At 32.8% G+C, this 26,014-nt stretch overlaps 2 protein-coding genes across 3 annotated transcripts; one reads left to right on the top strand and one right to left on the bottom strand.

The window, feature by feature from the left end:
• The first annotated feature begins 4,393 nt into the window (after positions 1–4,393).
• Positions 4,394–5,580, top strand: LOC127075020 (RING-H2 finger protein ATL29). The gene has a single exon (XM_051016457.1). It carries the CDS (start codon positions 4,552–4,554, stop codon positions 5,476–5,478), a length of 927 nt encoding a protein of 308 aa, XP_050872414.1. The 5' UTR covers positions 4,394–4,551; the 3' UTR covers positions 5,479–5,580.
• A 10,261-nt stretch (positions 5,581–15,841) lies between these two features.
• On the bottom strand, positions 15,842–25,595 carry LOC127075019 (uncharacterized). 2 transcript variants are annotated; one of them, XM_051016455.1, is made up of 5 exons: positions 25,255–25,571; positions 25,124–25,164; positions 24,736–24,836; positions 24,534–24,604; positions 15,842–16,142 (listed from the first exon to the last, which is right to left on the bottom strand). In XM_051016455.1, the coding sequence occupies exons 1-5, from the start codon at positions 25,363–25,365 to the stop codon at positions 16,077–16,079; spliced, it is 390 nt and encodes a 129-aa protein (XP_050872412.1). In that variant the 5' UTR covers positions 25,366–25,571; the 3' UTR covers positions 15,842–16,076. The 2 variants fall into 2 exon arrangements, with proteins under 2 accessions (XP_050872412.1, XP_050872413.1); XM_051016456.1 differs by lacking the exon at positions 15,842–16,142 and adding an exon at positions 21,732–22,005 and having other exon boundaries at positions 24,533–24,604; positions 25,255–25,595.
• Positions 25,596–26,014: the final 419 nt, after the last annotated feature.

Here is a 26,014-nt window from a genome sequence, read left to right as displayed (position 1 = left end):
ATGTCTAAGGTCCCAATATTGAATTGGACAAGGATGACATATTTGATGCATTGTGTTTAATATAGACATGAGATCAAAAGGGTAATTGTATACATAAACATTATCATATAAATGTTTCATCATATTATTTGTAACTAAGGTAGAAGTGATGTGTTGCTAGATACTATTCACAATTTATTATATTAAATGTGTGATTTAGTATAACTGTCAATGTCATGAGATTCTATAGGGTTATACACATAAGGACAAATTGATGAGAGATAAAATGAAGAGGTGAAGTTTATTCGATTGTGAGGTCTTGCATGCACTAGCGTTAAATAGAGAAATGTGATACATCATAAGGTATGGCGTACTTAAGTGAAATATGGAACAATGTAACATACATTGCACTTAAGTAGAATATAGAACACCGTAAGGTACAAAGGAATTAAGTGGAATATGGTACACCGTAAGGTATGATGTGGTTAAGTGGTATTGTTCAGCTTGCAATCCACATAAGTGGTTCTATAAATAAAACCATTGTGCTGAAGTATTTACACATGAAAAAAATCGGTTTGCAAAAATCTATCCATATTCTCTCATTCTCTCTCTCTCTCTCTCTCTCTCTCTCTCTCAAAGTCTCCATTTAGAACAACTAGAACTAAGATTGAAAATACTATGTTCATGGGGATATAATAGAGGTGTTATTGTTTCTTCAACGCTCGTTATCGTTCTCTAGATTCTGCATTAGCGGTTAATCTCCACAAGAGATAACCATTGTATCATTGATCATGTTCATTCTTAAGGATCAAATTAAGGGATTTTTTTTACACTGCTTGTTTTAATCACATTTTCCCATCAATTTGGCCCCGGTCAAAACTCTTGGTTAGGTTTATTAGCCACCTTAGGATATTGATTCAATTTCACCTCTCTCTCTAGGGCCTTGGTCAGGTCATCAAACATTCACATTCTATGAATTGAAGATCTTCAACCACTTCTTCAACACGCCACTCTTATCACAAATCCTCATAGATGCTAAGATAAATAGAGTATCTCTCAACAACAGGGTTTTGATAATCCTTCACGGTCCTAGGGGAATGGGTGACAAAGACGACTAGAAACTTGAAGGAGAACGAGTAAGCATAAGTAGTTTTTGTGGGGAGAGTACGAAAATCGTTATTTCTGAGCACCAACCTTTCTTGTGTATGATTCTTCTTATCATGACCTATTGCCATATATTTCTTCTTCATTTTCTTGGAGTTAATATCTCTGTGTTTCATTACAGAGGTACCTTTAGTGGGTGGGAGAACCCCTTTTAACTTAGTAACCTTTGCAGGGAGAACCCATTCCCTCATATTTGCAAATTTTTCCTCCATGATGTCTATTTTTCCTTCATGACATCATTGATGTCCATGAAATATTTTACGAAGTCCTCAAACGATGAAGCCAAAATGACAATCGGGGAATGATGGCCTTTCCCCCCTTTCATCTTCATCATTATCCTAGCCAATATACTCATAGCATTTACAAAAGAAACAAAACATAAGAATACAAAAATAATGACACCTTAATAGGAAAATAGTAAAATGACAAGGGAGGACAACAAAATCACTCCTCACCAAAGATTTCTTTTCTCAGCGCTTCAGTAGCCAGTTCAATCAATAAACGAGTTTCAATTTATTTAAGTTTCTTTTTTTGGGGGGCACCACCCTCTGGGTCAACATCCTCATCACACTTAAATTCATATAGAAACTCTACAAGTCTCTTATTTAATCTCAATTTCTCAACAGAGAGGTCTACTTCCTTGTATATGTATGTTCTAGAAACGTTTGTAAAATGACTCTAAGACCACCAACTTGGAGCACTTCTACTCACATTTTGACTGGTCAGTAAAGCATCCAATTTCCTCTTCACTGCTCATCCGCGCCTTGAAGGGATATTTAGAGACAACAACCTCCAAGCTATCTCCATGTCTTTTTAAGTCACGTTATTTATCCCCCTCACCCTCAAATGCCCCTTTTGGGATATCATAGAGTGTTTCATGTGTGTTATTATTGAGGGGCACACCAAAGAAGAATTTATCATTAAAATTATTAAAAGAATCCATGTACACTTCAAAAAATGTAAGACCCTAATTTAAGGAGACCAATCCTCGAGGGTGGCAAGGGTGTAAGCTAACTTCCTTAGAACATGGACCAATTGGAAGAACATGGCCATCGTACGAGAGTTCTTCTTGTACTCACACTAGCACGAGAAAGATTTTACATATGCCTAACTTACCATATTCAATTAAGAATTGGAAATCTCCAGATGGTTAAGAACCTCAATCTCGAAATCATTAAAAGGTGGGGTAACTCACATCCAAGAAAACACAAATTCATATGTATGGAGGCCATATACCTCAAATTGACTACATATTCAGATGTCATTATCGGGGACAATCACCTTCCAAACTAAGGACAACCCCATATCCCGACACATAATGTCTAACTTGACCTCAAAGTTATAGAAGGACCGAGTACCCAATATTTCATCGTCGTCCCACAAAGTATCTTCAATATTGGTGGGAAACTCCAAATTCATTAAAGACACATTTTTCATCATAGTTCCGTTATTGTCCAAAGATAAAAACATGATGACCTTGAGTCATACACTTGGCAAGTTCCTCCAACCACCATTTCACTTCCTCAACACTAAATTTATGTTTGAATTGAAACTCCAGACCCCTAACAAACATTTTCATATTAGGTTCATTCATGATAATTTTAACATCAATGACAGTAGAGTTAGTTAGTTTAACTTCCCCAAAACTAAATTCCTAACCTGTTTTATATCAATACAAGTAAGATAAGGCTCCCTATCACCAAGATTGACTACTATTGGTTCATTTCTAGAAATATTGTCACTAATTTCTATAAAGGGAGTTTCTACGTTTAGGTTTCTTGGGCTCTCCATGTGCCAACGCAGATGAAAACTCAAAATGAAAAAGGAGAAGAAGCATAAACCTTATGTTGATGAAGCTGACTTTGAGAAAGCAAATAAATAAAAAAATTGATTAAATAAAGCAACCTCAATTCAGGAATCTCCAATAATGAAGAAAAAACAAACAAAGCTACTTTGAAAATCCTTGAACCAAGAAGAATGCGAAAAGTGAAAATGAAATGAAGGTCCCCACTTTATACATAACTTAAGCATAATGATGAACGACCTTAATCCATTTAAAGCTATAAGGTTCCATCCAATGACTCAGATGACAACTCGATTCAATAATTGCACTCAAATGAACTCAAGTGGGTCTATGCGCGTCATCTCCTTCCTCTATGCCCATGGGACACATGGGGGCTGGCGTTGTAGAAACGTTTCATCTTCACGAAGTGCATTTATTGTGCAGGTTCTCCATGCCAACTACTCCCACATAACACATTCTCAACGGGAAAAGTTACCATAATTCAGATTCTTGGGTCAATGTCACTTATTTCTACATCAATAATTCTCGCTTCATAGATGATAGCAAGGACTTGTAAGGAAACTATTCTAGGCTGGCTAATAGCCCATAAATATTTTGTTATCCCTATGAGCTAAATTTTCCTTAGAAACTTACCATATCGCCACATAAGTAGATCCCTGCACCAGAACGCCACATATGAGTACACACATCCTTTCATTAGAGTCGCCCATTTTCATTCAAATGTCACCCGCACTCCGCGTCAAACAACCAGGAGACAATTACAACAACTTCTCTTATATAAGTGTATTCATGAGTCACACTCAAGTACAATTTGACTCATATATACTTTCAAATTTTCACCCTAATCTCATACTGACTTGAATGTCAAAGTAGTAACTTTTTATCATGTACCATCTCTAGTCACCGAAAAACCATTGTTGTTGCACCATAAACATCCTTATGTTGATCTTCATCAACGTATCAACTATTATAAAAAATATATTATTTTTATTCTTCTTGGCTTCGGTTGTGAACATGGTTGAAATGATAAGAAACAATTTTTAAAAATAAAATAAAATTATTTCAAATGTTAAATAATTTTTTTGTATGGTCAAATAGGAGAGTGAGGTGTACATAAAAAATTATCCATGTATCCATCAAAAATTTGAAATTAAAAAAATTAAAAAAATTAAAATGATTCTATATGTTAAATGATTCTTTTGTATGGTCAAATAGGTGTATGAGATGTACATAAAAAAATTATCCATGTATTTATTATAACTTTAATAATATTAATTGCTTATTCATGCTCTACATACACTCTCAATAGTGTTCGGACATAAGTCCTTTTCCTTCTCACAACGACTCGCTCAAAACCAACATTTCTAATGAACCAAGGGCTATAAATCACTCTCCACATTACTGTCTCATATTAACCCATCATCTAATACTCAAACACCACCTTCATTCTCTCTCCCTTAAAATCCTCTCTAAAAATGAAGAGAGAAAAGTAATCACCACTTTACTAACTTTCATTCACACCACTTTTGTTCACAAACTTCTCTCATCCATGCAAACAAGAAAGTGTGGAAGGTCCGGAATAACCCATCCTCGCTGTCCCGACAATGTCTTCATTGGAACATGATTACGAAATCCCGCCGACTCCAACATACAGGACCCCACCGACACTAGTAGCTTTCACCTTCACCATCCTCATATTAGTCTTTGTGGCTTTGAGCATTGTGTATCTTTGTAAGTATTGTTTTCAAGGCCTTTTCCACACCTGGGCCTTACAACGCACAACCTCCAGTTCTCTCGTTCGTCTCTCGCCTGAGAGATCACCGCCTCGAGGACTCGACAATACCCTTTTAGATAAATTCCCTACTTTTGTTTACTCCTCCGTGAAAGATCTGCGCGAGGAAAAGAGTTGCAGCTTGGAATGTGCCATTTGTTTGCTAGAGTTTGAGGATGATAGCATGCTTCGTCATTTAACTATTTGTTGTCATGTTTTCCATCAAGAATGTATTGACCTATGGCTTGAATCTCACAAGACATGTCCCGTTTGTCGAACTGATCTTGATTTACATCCAAACCAAACGGCGAAACAAGGGGACAATGACAACGACAACGACAATAACAACAACAACAACGTTGATACAGACGAGGGTATGATGCAGTTACCATGCGATGCTATACGTATTGATGTTGGAGAAGAGGAAAAAGACATTGTTGGTGAGATCATTGGAGCTCAAATAAATGCCAATGGCCAACATGATTGTGAGAACACGAGCATGCCACGAGGAGAAGAACCTAGGTTTTCAAAGTCACATTCAACGGGGCACTCTATAGTAATGATTAGAGGTGAAGAGAAAGATAATGCGAAATATACTTTGAGATTGCCTGAGCATGTTATAAGGGGAGGGCACAGCAGCTCTAAGAGTTGTACAACTTACAATGAAATGACATTGAGAGAGCCTACACCTTGTAGTAACTGTGGTTTTGTTAAACCAGTAGCTGCCTCCTCGTCACTTGCTCATGCTCAAGACCATTAAAGCATGCTTTTTATCATTCAAGATCATTTTTTCTTCATTTAATGTTTAAATTTTACTTCTATAGGTTGAGACTTTAGATATAGACTCATAGAAGATAGAGGTACCAAGCTTTTTATTGGTGTAAGCAATTAGTTACATGTGGTTACTTAGTTTCTTAATCAAGTTTACCATTCAAGAGTTTTAAACTAAAAAAAAAATACATAAAACAATTTGATTGATTGAATGTCTTGAATAATTTATGCAATATGATATTCATAAAAGAAACCTATCATATTTATGCGGGTAATTTATATGTGCTCTCTATTTTGGAATACATGACATCCCATGTTCTTCCTGCAGTCTTATGTTTTTCACCATGTTGTTGTAATTAATATAATTAATTATCATGGTGTGTTTTAAAATAGTAAGAAAATATGCAAGGGAAAATTATTTTTTGAAATCAGAAATAGGAAATATTTTTTGAAGTGTTGCAGGATTCAAAATAGTATAACTTTTAAAATTCTTTAACCTTTGAAATAGGAATGATAATGGGAATTGGGAGGAGAAGTTGAGGGAGAGATAGAGAGAGGTTTAAATGGGAAAATGGGTATGGAATCTCCGCTTAAGGTTCGAAGACGAATGGTATTGGTAGTGGTGATACTAATACGTGTTGTCGAATGCTAACATAATATAATACTCCACCTAACCAAAGGTAAAGTAAGTGAATTACCGTCACTATGCCTATGTTTCTTTTTTAATGAAAATAATTGATTTTGAGTAAATAAATTTATAAAATTGATTTGATTAAAAGTTATTTGAAATAAAATAATTTATATTTGAATATTTTTATTCGAAATTGAGTTGAATGGTAAATTATTTTTATATTAAAAAACTTTAAATTTTGATTTTAAAGATATTTTTTCGGTTTCTTTTTTTTCACCATAAGTAGTTAATTAGATCAATTAATTTGGTTTGAGAATTAATTCTAGCATCAAGTGATTTCAGTGTTTCGATTGTACTTCTAGTGATTTCAAATTTTAATATGATTTCAAATTTTAAAGGTTAAAGAATGTGAGATATTGGATCAAACTCTAGTATAGTCGAATGGTAGCTTCTTGGTTCGACAATTCGACATGACTTTAGCATGTCGTCGAAGTCTGTTCACATGCTGTAGTCGAAGTATGTTATGATTGTTAGCATGTCGAATTTGGCCTATTTATAACGTTCAATTGTTTAAGTTAGCTTATTCTCTAAGTTAGCTTGTGTAATGGACATGTGTGTAAAATCCCATTAGTTTAATGTGTTAGTTTTTTATAAATAGAATACTAGTCTCTCATTATTGCATAACGCAAATCCTAATTAGGGTGAGAGCGGTTATTTGTTATTCTGTAACACTTGTAATCTTGTTTTAAAGAGAAAGTAAAGAATAACAGTTTATAACCAATTCCATTGTGTTCTTCTTGCTTCCCTCTTTTCTATCTTTGTGAGTTTCTTGCCGATCAAAAAATTGACTATACTTTGTTATTCCGGTATCGTTTTCACAACACGAAATAGTGCAACGTTTGAAATGTGTTGTTGTAGGCGAAATAGTGTAACATTTAGCAAAAGTGTGCTTAAAGTGTATGTTTCATCAAGGGTCACAACCTTATGAAACAACACCAGTTTGACCTATAAATTGAGCATTTCTGATTTAGAAAATACAATAGAAAAGTCTATCCTCTTCACATAAAATTTCTGATTTCACCATCCCTACATTTGAGTTTTCATCGATCTTATGCAAATTTGAGTATATGCTGAATTATCTTGGATATTCCTGCACGCAAACTCTAAAACAATTTGAGAGTGCCTGAAATATTATAACGAAAGTGACCTCTAATAAATTCTTATTAATTCGATTGAACTTAGTATATGAGGGATATTATCAAAGACACTCTCATTATGATGGTTTCATAGTTATGGGGAAGATATACGACATTGAATAATTTCCAATAGAATTGATCGATCTACTTTGGGGTTCAAGTAATATTGGATATAAGTGGGTGTTTAGAAGGAAATATTTAATGATGGTATAATAAATATCTACAAGTTTAGATTAATAATCAGGGGTTTTAGACACACAAAAAAGGTGTTTATTATTTCAACACATGCATCGGTAGCAAGGATAAAGACAATTAAAGTATTGTTTGCTTTAGTTTCTTTTCAGGACTTTATATTTCATCAAATGGATGTCAAAACCACATTCTAAAATGGAGATCTTGATGAGGAGATTTACATGGAGCAACCATAAGTTTATGTGCTTCTTGACAATGAACAAAAGGTGTGGAAGTTTGTCAAATCCTTGCATGGATTAAAAAGCAAGCACTGGAACAATGACACCAAAAGTTTGACTTTGTCATTGCAAGATTCACCAATTATACTGGGATTTATATCGGAATGATCTCAAACCTATTGTGTTTTTACACCAAACTAAACTTAGAAATTAAGAGAGATTTTACATCAAGCTGATCCTGAACTGATAGAGCTTTTAACTTGACTGAGATCAAGAACCGTTGTGGAGATTTTTACTGGAGAATTTTCACGAACAAAAAGAAGGCTTTTTCTTCAATGGCAGAGCTCACGAACCAAACATAGACTAAGACATATCCCAAAATGCAAACAAACACTTTTTAAATGGTTTACCTCCCAACCAAATCAACAACTTCCCAAGGAATAATTATTTACTAAAGAGAAAAATCTACCATTGGTAAATTTACATTTTTGCCCTCATCCAAAACAATATTTTTCACTACACTCAAGCACACTCTCAAAGCACTATAGCTAAAATATGTGAGAAAATATGAAAGATTTAGAAAGACGATGAGAGAAATTAAAAATGAGGTTTTTCACATTTTCTGGATGTGAAAAAGTGATAGAGAAACTCTCTATTTATACGCCAAGGCGTGGTATAATTTGGGAAACAATCAAAGGGCCAAAAGAATGCTCTAATCGATTAGGCAATTCAAATAATCAATTTTTGTGGCCCAAATTAAAAGGTTTTGATACATAGCTGTTACCAATCAATAAGAGACCGTCTTAATTGATTATAGACTCGATCATGCATCATCTAATGGATTAGGCAGATGATCTGGTCGATTAGATAGTTTGAAATTTTTTCCTAATCAACAATTTTTTGGTGTTTTTAATTAAAAAAATGAGAGTCTTATCAATAATTCCAGTGTGTGTGTGCGTATGAGCGGGCGTGTTCGAGCGTGCACGAGGAAATACGGGTGTGCACCCGCATGTGTGTGTATGTATGTGTGTGTGTGTGTATGAGAGAGAGAGAGAGAGAGAGAGAGAGAGAGAGAGAGAGAGAGAGAGAGAGAGATTTATCCATAATGTTTCCAAAAATTCTCTTGTGTCTTTATGATACACTAATCACTCAAACATACATGATCAATTGAGCTTTCTCACTTCTTATCTTTCACACTCTGAAGCTTCAGTTTTTGACATCATTATCTTTGATTTTAGCCTTACATAAGAGCCTTGACTCTTCTTGATGAGACTTGGGATATCTCCATGTTGAATACCATCATTTGAGAGTTTGAAAGGTTTAAACCTCTGGTGCTCATAAACCCTTAAGTCTTCACTTGAGAGTTAATGGACTAAATTGTTAACTTTAGACATATGTTTATCTTGATTCAGGAGGATAGCTTGATCAACCATCTTATGCCTCTTTGACCGCTTAAGCTATCTTCAGCAGTTTCTTGACTTCAAGTGTTGTCATCATCAAAACTAAGTATCTACTAGTTGACTTGCACCCTTGCTATCAATAAGCTTTACAATTAAGAGAATTGTGTGAGGTGTCTTTATAAAATAAAGTGACTATTAGGTTAAATTTGAAATTCAAAATGAGATGGAAAACCACTGACTAATGATGACTCCAACCCACAATAACATTGGATTCTTCTCCTCTTAGAATAAGAGAAGTTACTTGAGATTAACACTGACTTAGGAGAATTTGCACTGGAGACAAAAGGGGTATAAAAATGAGGTGGTAGAGGGGTGTTGGATAGAATAAGTAGCATATTTGCAGCTCAATTTTTTTTAATGATCAAAACACAAGAAAGAAGAAGATATAAGCATCTTTGATCCATTTTTAGAGGATTAGAATCCTTGTATGGATTAAAAATCAAGCACTAAAACAATGACATAAAATGTTTGACTTTATCATTTTAAGATTCACCAATTATACAGGGATTTATACCAGGATGATCTCAAACCTATTGTGTTTTAAAACCAGGCTAAACTCAAAAACCAAGAGAGATTTTACACCAAGTTGATCTCGAACTGATAGCGCTTTTAACTTGGATGAGATCAAGAACCATTGTAGAGATTTTTACTAGAGAATTTTCACGAACAAAAAGAAGGATTTTTCTTCAATGATAGAGCTCACAAACCAAACATAGACTAAGACATATCCCAAAATACAAATAAGTAATTTTTAAATGGTTTACCTCCCAACCAAAATAACAACTTCCCAAGGAAAAATTATTTACTAAAGAGAAAAATACACTTTTGGTAAATTTACATTTTTTCCCTCACCCAAAACAATATTCTTCATCAGACTCAAGCACACTCTCAAAGTACTATAACTAAAATATGTGAGAAAATATGAAAGATTTAGAGAGGCGATGAGAGAAATTAAAAATGAGTTTTTTCCTATTTTCTGAATGTGAAAAAGTGATAGAGAAACTCTCTATGTATAGGCCAAGGCGTGGTATAAGTTTGGAAATAATCCAAGGGCCAAATGAATGCTCTAATCGATTAGGATGGTCGATTAGGAAATTCAAATAATCGATTGTTATGGCCCAAAATAGAAGGTTTTGATATAGAGTTATTACCAATCATTAAGAGACCATCTTAATCAATTATAGACTCGATTAAGCATCATCAAATGGATTAGGCAAATGGTCTGATCGATTAGATAATTTGAATTTTTTTCCTAATCAACATTTTTTGGTGTTTTTAACTAAAAAATGAGAGTCTTATCAATTATTTCAATGTGTGTATGTGTGTGTGTGTGTGCGCTTATGTACAACCGTGTGTGTGGGCAGGCGTGTGGGCGGGTATGCTGGCGTGTGTGTGTATGCGTGCGTATATGTGTGTGTGGGTAAGAGAGAGAGAGAGAGAGAGAGAGAGAGAGAGAGAGAGAGAGAGAGAGAGAGAGAGAGAGAGAGAGAGAGAGAGAGAGAGAGAGAGAGAAAGATTTATTCATAATGCTTTTGTAAATGCTCTTGTGTCTTTATAATACACTAATTACTCAAACTGACACGATCAATTGAGCTTTCTTACTTATTTTCTCTAACACTCTAAAGCTTTAATTCTTGACATAATTATCTGTGATTTTAGACTTACAAAAGAGCCTTGAGTCTTCTTTATGAGACTTGGGATATCTCCATGTTGAATACCATCATTTGAGAGTTTGAAAGGTTTAATCCCCCAGTGATCGTAAACCCTTAAGTCTTCACTTGAGAGTCAATGGGCTACATTGTTCACTTTAAACATATGTTTATCTTGATTTGGGAGGATAGCTTGATCAATCATCTTATGCCTCTTTGATCGCTTAAGCTATCTTCAGTAGTTTCTTGACTTTAAGTGTTATCATCATCAAAACTAAGTAGTTACTAGTTGATTTTCACCCTTGCTATCAATAAGCTTTACCATCAAAAGAATTATGTGAGGTGGTTTTATAAAATAAAGTGACTATTAGGCTAAATTTGAAATTCAAAATATGAGAGGGAAAATCAGAGACTAATGGTGAGTCCAACCCATAATAACATGGACCCTTCTCATCTTAGAATGAGAGAAGTTACTCGAGATTGACACTGACTCAGAAGCATTTGCACTGGAGACAAAAGGGGTATAAGAATGAGGTAGAAGAGGGGTGTTAGATGGAATAGGCAGCAGATTTACAGCTCAATCTTTTTAAAGAACAAAACACAAGAAAGAAGAAGATATAAGCATCTTTGATCCATTTTTAGAGGCTTAGAACCTTATTTCATGAAAAATTATAATATTAATCTATTTTTGTTCAATAAAGAATGACATGACAACTAAATTAATCCAATTGAAATATTACACATTATCGTGATCTTGTCATGACTTATAAAAATTGTTATATCAACATTTTTTTCCTAAAATGGGGATGAAAGATCAAAATGGTTTAAAAACAAAAAAAAAGAATATTTTTGTAAATAAAACATAATAGGAAAACAAAACTATAACTTAGTCAAGGGTTAATATGTCTTTTCCTTCTGTCATATATGCGATTTTCAATTTTCCCCTTTATAAAAAAAATTAAATTCCAACTCTACCATATGAATATTTCGTTCCTTTAGACATTTAACTAATATTAGTTAGTCCTAGTGTATATGTGTCTTGCTGAATGGATTTTTTTTGTTGTTTTGCTAAAAAATATATTACATGTGGGATAAGTAATGCCACTTCACAATTTTATTATTGTATTATTTAAACAATCTAAATAAAAACTGATATTTCATTTTATTCACCACTTCATCTTTGTCGAAAACATATTGTTCCTTCTTCCTATATCAAAGCGTCTTTTCACCTTCATCTTCATACATTTCATATCTCACTCAAGTGTCTTATTCACTCTTTTTTATTCTGGATTGTAGCTATTTGAATCTTTTTTTAGGGTTTACATATGGGAGGAAATATGAATTGGTCAATTGAGAATTCGTCTGAAAGAGAATTACCTTAATGTGGTTGTAACCTAGCCATGAATATGTGGGTTACAAATACCCATGAGAATCCTAAGATAAATTTTGGAGATGTAGAATTTTTGAGGTGTGTATAAAATTGTTACCGTGTATTCTAAATATTATTCTTCCCTAAACTCTTGATGCATAATTTATTGTTAATTGCAGTCGTATATAAGTTGTGAGTTATTTACCTAGGATGATGAACTATATGAAATGACATGGAAATCTCGATATCAGGAACTTCCCAAAAGTATGGATATGGAGTCTAACAATTGTGAAGCTATATTTAATTATTTGAGAGAGTCTGGAAAGGGGTTTGGAAAGAAACCTAGAAAAGAATATGACAAATATTTAAGCTCAAAGAAGGTTAAAAAATAGAAGCTGCTACAATATGGAAAGAAAACATCTTTTGGTTGATGGTTGCCCTTATTATGTCTTGGTTGTTTTTTGCTATTGTTTATAAAATTTTGGGTTAGAATCAAAATTTGAATGTACTATTTGTGTAGAATCTCTAAATTTCAATGTAGTTTTGGTTTGGGACCATTTAAATTTTATGTAATGTTAATGCTTTGGTTGAATGAACGATTGAGATTAAGTTATGATTTAGTTCCATCATTGTAATAATATGTAATTCATAATCTCTGTGATATAAATGTACAATTGTTGAGAGTGCAACTATCATAATATCATTACAAAAAGTACATAATTTGCAACTGTCAAAAGCAGATCAAACTGTTATTGCAAAAGCACATAAAGGGCAACTGTCAAAAGCAGATCATAATGTCATTAAAAAAAGCACACAAAGTGCAACAATCTAAAAAAACAACACATAATATGAAATTGTTTGAACAAAAAATAAGTAATTGTGCAACTCTAATAAAATTATCAGTAATATCACTGAAAAATCCCCTAGAAATGTCATCCCAAGATCTTATTTCCCTAAAGCATGTATGTTTACTAGAGTCTGGTACAACGACAATAGGTTCTTGAGTCAATGTGCCCTTTCCATCCCCAGGTATCACCATTGGTTCATCATTGCTAGGTCGTGGGCCTTTAATTGACTTAGTGTTTAAAGTCGTCAATCTACCACTTGATCTCTTGTTTCCTTCATATTTCAACTTCTTTGTTGGTTTCATATTTTTCTTCACTAGTATAATTCTTCTATCATCACTATTTGGTTTAGTAACATCTATAACATTTGTTTCAGTAGTAACTTGGGTAATTACTGGAGTTGTAGGTTTATCTATTTTAGGTCCATTCTTCCTTAGCCTTTTCAATTTTAGTTTCTTAGTTTGAAGATAGATAGGTCGATCTACATCTACAAGATTTGGTTCATTAACATGTTCAACACTTGGATCATCAATATGTTCAACACTTAAATCATCAATATGTTCAATAGATGGTTCATCTACGTGTTCAGTAAATGGTTCATTAACATGTTCAACACTTGGATCATCAACATGTTCAACATTTGGATCAAGGTCAATAGATGGTTCAGTTGCAACACTTAGTTTTTTTACAGTGTTCCTAGGAGTCTTTCTCTACAACAACAAAAGAACATATCAAAATGTACACCTATCATAATTTATGATAACAACATATCAAAATAAACCATTACCTTTATTTTTAAAGCATTTGGATCCTAAGTTGATTCTTTGCATCTTCTTGAGTTGTGGCCCATTTATCATATTGTGTACATCTATATGTAATTCCAACTCTCCTCAGTCTTGAACCACCCTCACCTAATTCCCTAAACCTCAATTTATTTGGTCTTCCATGTCCTTTCTTGTACAAAAGAGGTTGTAAGTCATCTACAACAACTTCAGGCTACATATCCATCCCATTTATTGGACTTATAGAAAAATCATAACAAAGTGCATACATTTTCCTAGTGTAGCAATCATCCACAAAATCCTCTGGTTTTTGTTGTCTATAGCTTAATGTTGCACAAACATGTCTAAAAGAAATGCCCCCCAAATCTCAAAACCTACATGTACATGTTCTTTTGCTAACATCAACCACAATTTGTTGAATGTTATAGGCATATTTTATCTCGCATTCATTATTCATAGACCAACATGGATTCCACTGACCACTCAGTAAAACCATCTTATCTAACCTCTTCCTAAGAATATGCATTATCATATGTTCCCATCTATCAAAATTAGTTGCAGTAGTTGATATCCTATTGATAAGGTAGCTTTTAATCCATTCACACATAGTTAAAATAGATTTATCCTTTGCACCCAATATTATAGCATTAAATGATTCAGATATATTATTCATTAACACATCACATTTAGGGTAAAAGCTAAAAGCATGCTTACACCAAGTCTTTATTGAAACTTTCATCAATCACTCACATGCCTTTGTATCAATCCTATTAAGTTCAAGCATTTTTTCATGACATGCTTGATAATATGTTGCTTTTTTAGCTTCCATCATCAAATATCTAATTAAAGTACCTCCATCAAATTTCTTGAAATTGGCATATAGGTGTATTAGGCACAACATGTGCTTAATTCTCACAAACATATCTTCAAAAACCCTAATCCATGTAAAAAAAAGAGCATAACAAAGAAGACGCACATAATAGGCAAGTGACTTAGTGTCATACCACAAAAATTTCCCTACCTCTTTTATTTTTCACCTGGCTTATAGATTTGTTTATTTCCAAGCATGCTTCTCTTGATCATTCATTTAGGGATCATTTACATTCATTACATATGTGTTATATGTGAGATTTTAGGTAAAATGTTCCTTTTTTCCATCTGCATCACCATCACATGCATTCCATTTTATCATACAATACATCATTAATTTCATTATATTATTCAGAGGTCCAAAGATTGACTTTGTTAATTCTTATTGTCATTTGCATTGATTTGATTTAAATTTATGGTTTTTCTCGATTTATAATTTAAAATTCATTTGTGTCCTATTACTTGATTTTCGTTCTAAATATTATGAGATTTGGAGTAAAAATAAGAATAAGACGCAAATTAAAACAAAATAAGATAAATTGCATTTTTATTAGTATTATTTCAAAAAGTCAAAGCTAATTTAATTCATAGCTAATTTGTTTTTTAGTCCAATTATTTGTTTTTAAAGCTAATTTGTTTTGAATTTTATTCATACTATAAAATGACACTTTAATTCCAATTTCCTTCACAAATTTGACTTTCACATACATTTACATTTGTATTTGTATCCCAGTTGAAATTTTATTCATATTTGCATTTACATTACATTTCAAGTAAACCAAATGAAATTCACTTACATTTCAAACAAACACAAAAATTTACATTTCACTTGCATTTCATTTCTAACTATCCTAACTACCCATAACTACCTTAATCCTTCAAAACTAACACAATTCAATCCTAGTCACTCTTAAATCCATCACAAGGATGACTATCTAATGGTTTTAAATCATCTTCAATAACTAACTTTCTCTTCATTTTATTCATATTTAAATATCACTCTTCGGCCTTCACCATCATGAGAGGTTAGTCATTATTTTCAAAAAACCACAAAAATCACTATCTACAAAAAAAAAACCTTCATCAATCATCATCTTTCATAATCATTATTCACAAAAAAACACAAAAAACACTATCAATCATCATTTTCCATAATCACTATACACAAAAAAACACAAAAATGACATTTCACCAATTTTTCATTTTCCAAACTACACCAAAATCAAACTTCAAGTCTTCATCTTTAACCTTTAACCATGAACCATTCTTCAAGCATCTTCAACCAAACTTCAATCTTCCATCATCAATCTTCAATTATCATCTTCATAATCCAAAGTTCACCAAAAAAAATCAAAGTTCACCAAAAATCAACCATTCACCACAAAATCTTCATCTCCATCAATCCACCTTTACCTTTTCTTTTCCAAACTTCCATAACCATCATATTTTCTCCATAAACTTCAAATTCAAGAAAAACCCCATAACCATTAATTTCTCCATGATCATCATCACCTACAAAACAACAAACAACAACCATAACCTCCAAGATTTCACTTCACAACAATCATCAACAATAATACAACAATTTAAAGAATCACGTTTGAAGATGTTCCACGTGCTACTTTACTTTTCACATGCGTTTTGGTTTTGAACTTCTTCTTTTTTGCATGAGATTTCATGTTACTATGCATTTTCACGATACTACAATATGTTACCTGCTGCATTTTCACGTTTCACCGTTGTACTGCTATGCTTTTTTTCTATTGTCACCTTTCCATTTTTGTTCGCACAATATAATTCCTTTTTTATGTGCCTATTATATATTTTTTATATTATTTTATTAAAGTTAAATTGGCCACATACTAGTACAAGTTTTTCTTTTATATTATTCCCTTCTAAAAAACATGATATTAGTTTCTATTATTTTAATTATACTTGTTTAATTTTATATAATATAGCACATGTCCATCCTTGGTCGGTTACTAGATTATGTATTAGCAATGATCCTATACATTTCCTATGAAAATTATCATAGTCATGCACAATTATTTTTAGGATCTAATGTTTGCTTAATTCACTTTAGAGTTAATCTAGTTTTTGGTAGTAAAAATAAGGTATTAGTTCTCTTGATTAATTATGATTAGGTTTGATTCATGACTTTAACTTTGGTTACTTTCTTTTATAACTTTAATTTTGGTTACATTCTTTTCATCATGCTTTTACTCTTGATTGCATTTTTAAATATATTAATTATGATTGTGGATTGTTTCTTGAATGATTTATATTTGCTTATTGAAAGATTCATATATGCTTATGATTTAATTTTTTATGGTGTATGATTATACCCCATTTAGGACAAATATACCCCAATCTCATGAACGCGTAATGATTTTATCGCTTTCCATTTTATCGTTTTCCATTAACTTAGAAATAATCAAAAGCGGACTAAAAAGAACATTTTTCCAAAAGGACAAAAAAGTAAACTTGATCCAACGTTAAGTATTTTCCAAATCAAACTTAATTGAATGCAACATGAGTGCTTTATCCAACATCAAGTACCTCTTCCATATAATTCACACAATTGTCATAGATAAATTCAAACACTTGATCCAACGTCAAGTCATTTTCAAAACATTTTTACGATAAATCGGATGAAAAAGGATGGGGTGTACATACTTGTCCACGTCATTTCTCAAGTGCTTAGGTTGTCGACCATGCTTAGCTTGTGGCCCAATACTTGTCTTCCATTCAAAACACTTAAAAATAAACGAGTTTAATTTGGTCCTCAAAGGATGAAAAAGGGGTCAGGATGCACTTGTCCTTTCATCTCCAGAGTATTCTGATTGTCAACCGTACTTAGCTTGTGGTTAGATGCTTGTCTCCCTTTAAGTACCAACGATTAAACTTGCCTCATAAATTTTACAAACAAAAACTTTTGGGCTAAAAAAGAGAGGTCAAAATGCACTTGTCCTTTCAGCTTCCGAGTACTTGGATTGTCGGTCGTACCTAGCTTGTGGTCCAATACTTGTCTCCTACTTAAAATCAATCACAACCAATCAAATTCAATTTTCCCCTTAGGGCATTCAAAAGCTTTTCCTATAGGATATGTTATTTCCATTCTACCGCAATACAAACAATTCTTAAACCTCTAACACACGAGTATACAAGTAACGTTTAACTGCTAGAACATGAATGTTAACATTATTTAATAAAAACAACCACAACACTTATTTTCTACCCCACTAACTATGAAGATCTGATTTTCTCATTACACTATGGGAATACATAGGCACAGGATTTTAAAGTCTTAACGAGCACACAAATTAAATACTTATTTTTCCCTTAATTAAAACCAATCACAAGTAACCTTTAGATAATAACATCTTGTGTTGAATTTTTTTCCAACACTCGTCCATGGTGACCATATTTTTCCGACATTCATTAGTGTTGACTGTATCTTTCCAACACTCGTCTGTGTTGACCGTATTTTTTTCCAACACTCGTCCGTGTTGACCATTTTTTTCAACACTTATCTGTGTTGACCGTATTTTTCCAACACTCGTCCGTGTTGACCTTATTTTTTTCAACAGTCATTCGTGTTGACCGCATTTTTCCAACACTCATCCGTGTTGACTGTATTTTTCAACCACTCTTCCGTGTTGACCATATTTTTCCAACACCCGTCTGTGTAGACCGTATTTTTCCAACACTCATATGTGTTAACCTTATTTTTCCAACACTCATCCATGTTGACAGTATTTTTCCAACACTCACCCGTGTTGAACTTATTTTCCCAACACTCGTTTGTGTTTGACCGTATTTTTCCAACACTCGTCCGTGTTGACCGTTTTTTTCCAACATTCCTCAGTATTGACATATTTTTCCAACACCCGTCTGTGTTGACTGTATTTTTCCAACACTTGTTCGTGTTAACCATACTTTTCTAACACTCGTCCATGTTGATCTTAATATTTCTAATACTTGTATGAATTGTTTTTCAAAACTCGTTTATGTTGATCTTACATTTTCAATACTCATCCATATTTATTTTTGACACTCATTTGGAATGACCTTACCTTTTCAATACTCGTCCATATAGATTTCCTACACTCATCTGTGTTGATCTTTGATTTTCGACACCCGTCTGTGTTTTTCTTACCTTTTCAATACTTGTTCATATTGATTCCCATCACTCGTCCAATCTGATGTTTGATTTTTGACACTCGTTCATGTTGATCTTACCTTTTTAATACTCGTCTGTATTGATTTCCAACATTCATCCATGTTGATCTTTGATTTCCAACACTTGTCTGTGTTGATATTTCCTTTTTAATACTCATCCATATTAATTTCTGACACTCGTTCGTAATGACCTTTCCTTTCCAATACTCGTCCATATTGATTTCCAACACTCATCTATGTTGATCTTTGATTTTCGACACCCGTCCGTGTTGATCTTACCTTTTCAATACTCGCTCGTATTGATTCTCAACACTCGTCCATGTTGATCTTTGATTTCCAACACTCGTTTGTGTTGATCTTACCTTTTCAATACTCATCCATATTGATTTCCAATACTCGTCTGTGTTTATCTTTGATTTCCAACACTCGTTCGTGTTAATCTTACCTTTTCAATACTCGTTTGTATTGATTTGCAACACTCGTTCGTGTTGATCTTACCTTTTCAACACTCGTCTATATTGAATTCCAACACTCATCCGTGTTAACCATATCCTCCAATACTCGTCCGTATTGATTTCCAACACTCGTCCGTGTTAATCGATTTCCAAAACTCGTCCATGTTGATCTTATCTTGCTAACACTCGTCCGTGTTGACCTTATTTCCCTAACACTCGTCTGTTTTGATTAATTTTGATCCCCAATATTTGTTAGTGTAAATCTCATCTTTCAATAATCGTTCGTATTGATTTCTAATGTTGTCCATGTTGACCTTATCTTTCCTACCCTCCAATACTCATTTGTATTGATGTTTGCTTTCCAACCCCGAATTAATGATAATCATATCACCATACTGACATGAATCACCCCGAATTAAAGATAAGCATATATTTAAAGTGAACAATATCATTATTTATAATACTTGGGATATCTCCATGTTGAATACCATCATTTGAGAGTTTGAAAGGTTTAATCCCCCCAGTGATCATAAACATTTAATTCTTCACTTGAGAGTCAATGGACTACATTGTTCGCTTTAAACATATGTTTATCTTGATTCGGGAGGATAACTTGATCAATCATCTTATGCCTCTTTGACCGCTTAAGCTATCTTCAATAGTTTATTGACTTTAAGTGTTATCATCATCAAAAGTAAATAGTTACTAGTTGATTTGCACCCTTTCTATCAATAAGCTTTACCATCAAAATAATTGTGTGAGGTGGTTTTGTAAAATAAAGTGACTATTAGGTTAAATTTGAAATTCAAAATATAAGAGGGAAAATAAGAGACTAATGGTGAGTCCAACCCATAATAACATTGGACCCTTCTCATCTTAGAATTAGAAAAGTTACTCGAGATTGACACTGACTCAGAAGCATTTGCACTGGAGACAAAAGGGGTATAAGAATGAGGTAGAAGAGGGGTGTTGGATGGAAGAAGCAGCAGATTTACAGCTCAATTTTTTTAAAGAACATAACACAAGAAAGAAGAAGATATAAGCATCTTTGATCCATTTTTAGAGGCTTAGAACCTTATTTCATGAAAAGTTATAATATTAATCTATTTTTGTTCAATAAAGAATGACATGACAACTAAACTAATCTAATTGGAATATTACACATTATCGTGATCTTGCCATGACTTATAAAAATTGTCATATCAATATTTTTTCCTAAAATGGGGATAAAAGATCAAAATGGTTTTAAAAAAAAATTATTTTCGTAAATAAAACATAATAGGAAAACAAAACTATAACTTAGTCAATGATTAATATGCCTTTTCCCCCTGTCATATATGCGATATTCAATTTTCCCCTTTATAAAAAAAATTAGATTCCAACTCTGCCATATGAATATTTCGTTCCTTTAGACCTTTAACTAATATTAGTTAGTCCTAGTGTATATGTGTCTTGCTGAATTGAAATATTTTGTTGTTTTTTCAAAAAAAAAATTACATGTGGGATAAATAATGCCACTTCACAATTTTATTATTGTATTATTTAAACAATCTAAATAAAAACTGATATTTCATTTTATTCACCACTTCATCTTTGTCGAAAACATATTGTTCCTTCTTCCTATATCAAAGCGTCTTTTCACCTTCATCTTCATACATTTCATATCTCACCCAAGTATCTTATTCACTCTTCTTTATTCTGGATTGTAGCTATTTGAATCTTTTTTTAGGGTTTACATATGGGAGGAAATATTAACTGGTCAATTGAGAATTCATCAGAAAGAGAATTACCTAGATGTGGTTGTAACCTAGCCATGAATATGTGGGTTACAAATACCCGTGAGAATCCTAAGATAAAGTTTTGGAGATGTAGAAATTTTGAGGTGCATATAAAATTGTTACAGTGTATTCTAAATATTATTCTTCCCTAAACTCTTGATGCATAATTTATTGTTAATTGCAGTCATATATAAGTTGTGAGTTATTTATCTAGGATGATGAATTATATGAAATGACATGGAAATCTCGAGATCAGGAACTTCCCAAAAGTAGGGATATGGAGTCTAACAATTGTGAAGCTATATTTAATTATTTGAGAGAGTCTGGAAAGGGGTTTGGAAAGAAACCTGGAAAAGAATATGACAAATATTTAAGCTCAAAGAAGGTTAAAAAATAGAAACTGCTACAATATGGAAAGAAGACATCTTTTATAATCATTATTCACAAAACCACAAAAATCACTATTTACAAAAAAAATGAGGGGTTAGTCATTATTTTTAAAAAACCACAAAAATCACTATTTACAAAAAAAAAAAACTGCATCAATCATCATCTTTCATAATCATTATTCACAAGAAAACACAAAAATCACTATCAATCATCATTTTCCATAATCACTATACACAAAAATGACATTTCACCAATTTTTCATTTTCCAAACTACACCAAAATCAAACTTCAAGTCTTCATCTCTAACCTTCAACCATGAACTATTCTTCAAGCATCTTCAACCAAACTTCAATCTTCCATCATCAATCTTCAATTATCATTTTCCATAATCCAAAATACACAAAAAAAATCAAAGTTCACCAAAAATCAACCATTCACCACAAAATCTTCATCTCCATCAATCCACCTTTACCTCTTCTTTTCCAAACTTCCATAACCAACATTTTTTCTCCATAATCTTCAATTTCAAGAAAAACCCCATAACCATTAATTTCTCCCTAATCACCATCACCTACAAAACAACAAACAACAACCATAACCTCCAAGATTTAACTTCACAACAATCATTAACAATAATACAACAATTCAAAAAATCATGTTTGAAGATGTTCCACATGCTACTTTACTTTTCACATGTGTTTTGGTTTTGAACTTCTTCTTTTTTGCATGAGATTTCATGTTATTATGCATTTTCACGAGACTACAATATGTTACCTGCTGCATTTTCACGTTTCACCGTTGTACTGCTATGCTTTTTTTTTCTATTGTCACCTTTCCATTTTTGTTCACACAATATAATTCCTTTTTTATGTGTCTATTATGTTTTTTTTCTATTATTTTATTAAAGTTAAATTGGCCACATACTAGGACATGATTTTCTTTTATATTATTCCCTTCTAAAAACACATGATATTAGTTTCTATTATATTAATTATACTTATTTAATTTTATATAATATACCACATCTTCATCCTGGGTCGGTTACTAGATTATGTATTAGCAGTGATCCTATACATTTCCTATGAAAATTATCATAGTCATGCACAATTATTTTTAGGATCTAATGTTTGCTTAATTCACTTTAGAGTTAATCTAGTTTTTGGTAATAAAAATAAGGTATTAGTTCTCTTAATTATGATTAGGTTTGATTCATGACTTTAACTTTGGTTACTTTCTTTTATAACTTTAATTTTGGTTACATTCTTTTCCTCATGCTTTTACTCTTGATTGCATTTTTAAATATACTAATTGTGATAGTGGATTGTTTCTTGAATGATTTATTTTTGCTTATTGAATGATTCATATATGCTTATGATTTAATTTTGTATGGTGTATGATTATACCCCATTTAGGACAAATATACCCCAATCTCATGAACGTGTAATGATTTTATCGCTTTCCATTTTATCGTTTTCCATATTTGTCCAATTAACTTAGAAATAATCAAAAGCGGCCTAAAAAGAACATTTTTCCAAAAGGACAAAAAAATAAACTTGATCCAACGTTAAGTATTTTCCAAATCAAACTTAATTGAATGCAACATGAGTGTTTTATCCAACATCAAGTACCTCTTCCATATAATTCACACAATTGTCATAGATAAATTCAAACACTTGATCCAACGTCAAGTCGTTTTCAAAACATTTTCACAATAAACCGGATGAAAAAGGATGGGGTGTACATACTTGTCCACATCATTTCTCAAGTACTTAGGTTGTCGACCATGCTTAACTTGTGGCCCAATACTTGTCTTTCATTCAAAACACTTAAAAATAAACGAGTTTAATTTGGTCCTCAAAGGATGAAAAAGAGGTCAGGATGCACTTGTCCTTTCATCTTCAGAGTATTCTGATTGCCGACTGTACTTAGATTGTGGTTAAATGCTTGTCTTCTTTTAAGTACCAACGATTAAACTTGCCTCACAAATTTTACAAACAAAAACTTTTGGGCTAAAAAAGAGAGGTCAAAATGCACTTGTCCTTTCAGCTTCCGAGTACTTGGATTGTCGGTCGTACCTAGTTTGTGGTCCAATACTTGTCTCCTACTTAAAATCAATCACAACCAATCAAATTCAATTTTTTGCCTTATGGCATTCAAAAGCTTTTCATATAGGATATGTTATTTCCATTCTATCGCAATACAAACAATTCTTAAACCTCCCACACATGAGTATACAAGTAACGTTTAACTGTTAGAACACGAATATTAACACTTATTTTTCCAACACACATCTGTGTTGAACGTATTTTCCCAACACTCGTCTGTGTTTGACCGTGTTTTTCCAACACTCATCCGTGTTGACCGTTTTTTCCAACATTTCTTAGTGTTGACATATTTTTCCAACACCCGTCTGTGTTGATTGTATTTTTCCAACACTCGTTCGTGTTGACCATATTTTTCTAACACTCGTCCGTGTTGATCCTAATATTACTTGTACATATTGTTTTTCAAAACTCGTTTATGTTGATCTTACCTTTTCAATACTCATTGATATTTATTTCTGACACTCATTTGGAATGACCTTACCTTTGCAATACTCGTCCATATTGATTTCCAACACTCATCTGTGTTGATCTTTGATTTTCGACACCCATCTGTGTTGATATTACCTTTTCAATACTTGTTCGTATTGATTCCCAACACTCGTTCATATTGATCTTTTATTTTTGACACTCGCTCGTGTTGATCTTACCTTTTTAATACTCGTCCATATTGATTTCCAACATTCATCCGTGTTGATCTTTGATTTCCAACACTTGTCTGTGTTGATATTACCTTTTTAATACTCATCCATATTAATTTCCGACACTCGTTTGTAATGACCTTGCCTTTTCAATACTCGTCCATATTGATTTCCAACACTTGTCTGTGTTGATATTACCTTTTTAATACTCATCCATATTAATTTCCGACACTCGTTTGTAATGACCTTGCCTTTACAATACTCGTCCAAACTTCCATAACCATTATATTTTCTCCATAATCTTCAACTTCAAGAAAAAATCCATAACCACTAATTTCTCCATGATTACCATCACCTATAAAACAACAACCAACAACCATAACCTCCAAGAATTCACTTCACAACAATCATCAACAATAGTACAATAATTCAACCTCTTAATTCGCAAGAAACCGAAGCAAAAAAAACTTGGTTGAGGAAATTTACCTAACACTTGGCGCCCAAGTTGCAAAACGTTTGATACGACACCAATTCTTAATAAATTTGTCAACCACAATCGATCACAACACGATAACAATAACAAAGACCTGCAACCAAGATATTTCAAGACAAAAAAGCAAAAGAATTTAGTCCAGGCATTTCAACGAACACTCGGTGTGCAAGTTACGAAACGTCAAATGCGTTAACCAATTCGCAAGGCAAAATTCAGCATCAATCAACGATAAAAACATAGCATCACAGATGGACGGAATCGGCACCATAAATAAGTAGCAGAAAAGTTAAGTTCGTTATACTTATACTTTATTTACAACGTTTTCTTTTAATCTTCTCAAACCAAAACAATGGAAAATCAATTCTGAGTCGAAACACAAACCTGAATGCAAAGAAAATTTTGAGTTGAATCCAAACGCGATTCTGGATCGAAGTGAAATACTCAGAAACGTGAAACCAAGTCAAAACGCAAACATAACTATGAACCTATGCGAATTCTTAACCAAAACTTACTGAACAAAATTGAATCATAACTCTGAATCGAAAATATGGAAGATACCGAGCCGTAAGTCGTGAATCAGAGGGGATTCGATTGTTGTTACTGAATTGTAAATGTGATATCATGAATGGTTTTGGTGCGTTTTCGCGTAAGAGAACTGTGAGAATCACGTTTGTGAAAAAAGTACTTATTCGAAAAATCACATCTGGAAAGATGTTTCGCGTGTTGCTTTGCTTTCCGCCTGCGTTTTGGTTTTGGACTTCTTCTTTTTCGCATGAGATTTCACGTTAATTTATGTTTTCACGATATTGCAATATGTTACCTGCTACATTTTCACGTTTCATAGTTGTACTATGAAGGTGGCCAGAAACACAAGAAATGGGGGTTTGAATTGGGTTTCTAAAAACAAAAGTTTTTACAAAACCAACTCAATCAAGCAAAAATACTAACAAGAAAAATAAAAAATTTATTTTTATATTGGTTCACTGTTAACAAAGCCATCTCTAGTCCACCCTACCAAGGTGATTTTGATTTCTCAAGAAGGACGTAATCCACTATAATCAAAACCTGATTACATACACCACAAAGACAAATCATCCTTGTCTTCTTGAGTCTATCTTACTACAACCTAGTCACACAAGGAAACCACTCAAACATATTTGAGATTTTACAAGTTGTGTTTACAAATAATACTTCTAAGGAAGCATATTAACACAAGTTAATAAAATGAATATTTCTCACACAGTAACAAGCAAAAACTCTTGTGTGTTTACA

Source organism: Lathyrus oleraceus, chromosome 4, assembly GCF_024323335.1.
Source record: "Lathyrus oleraceus cultivar Zhongwan6 chromosome 4, CAAS_Psat_ZW6_1.0, whole genome shotgun sequence".
NCBI lineage: Eukaryota > Viridiplantae > Streptophyta > Magnoliopsida > Fabales > Fabaceae > Lathyrus > Lathyrus oleraceus.
The sequence above is the reverse complement of the archived record's forward strand: the minus strand, read 5'-3'. Positions and strand labels throughout refer to the sequence as shown.

Bases quoted from the DNA above. Each gene is read 5' to 3' on its own strand.
- LOC127075020 (XM_051016457.1), top strand. From the start codon at position 4,552: ATGTCTTCATTGGAACATGATTACGAAATCCCGCCGACTCCAACATAC.
- LOC127075019 (XM_051016456.1), bottom strand. From the start codon at position 25,365: ATGATATCACATTTACAATTCAGTAACAACAATCGAATCCCCTCTGAT. The intron at 25,165-25,254 runs GTAAGTTTTGGT...ACTTCGATCCAG, and splicing joins TTATGATTCAATTTTGTTCA to AATCGCGTTTGGATTCAACT. The intron at 22,006-24,532 runs TGGTTATGGAAG...GAGAAAAAATGT, and splicing joins AGATTATGGAGAAAATATAA to TGGTTATGGAAGTTTGGAAA.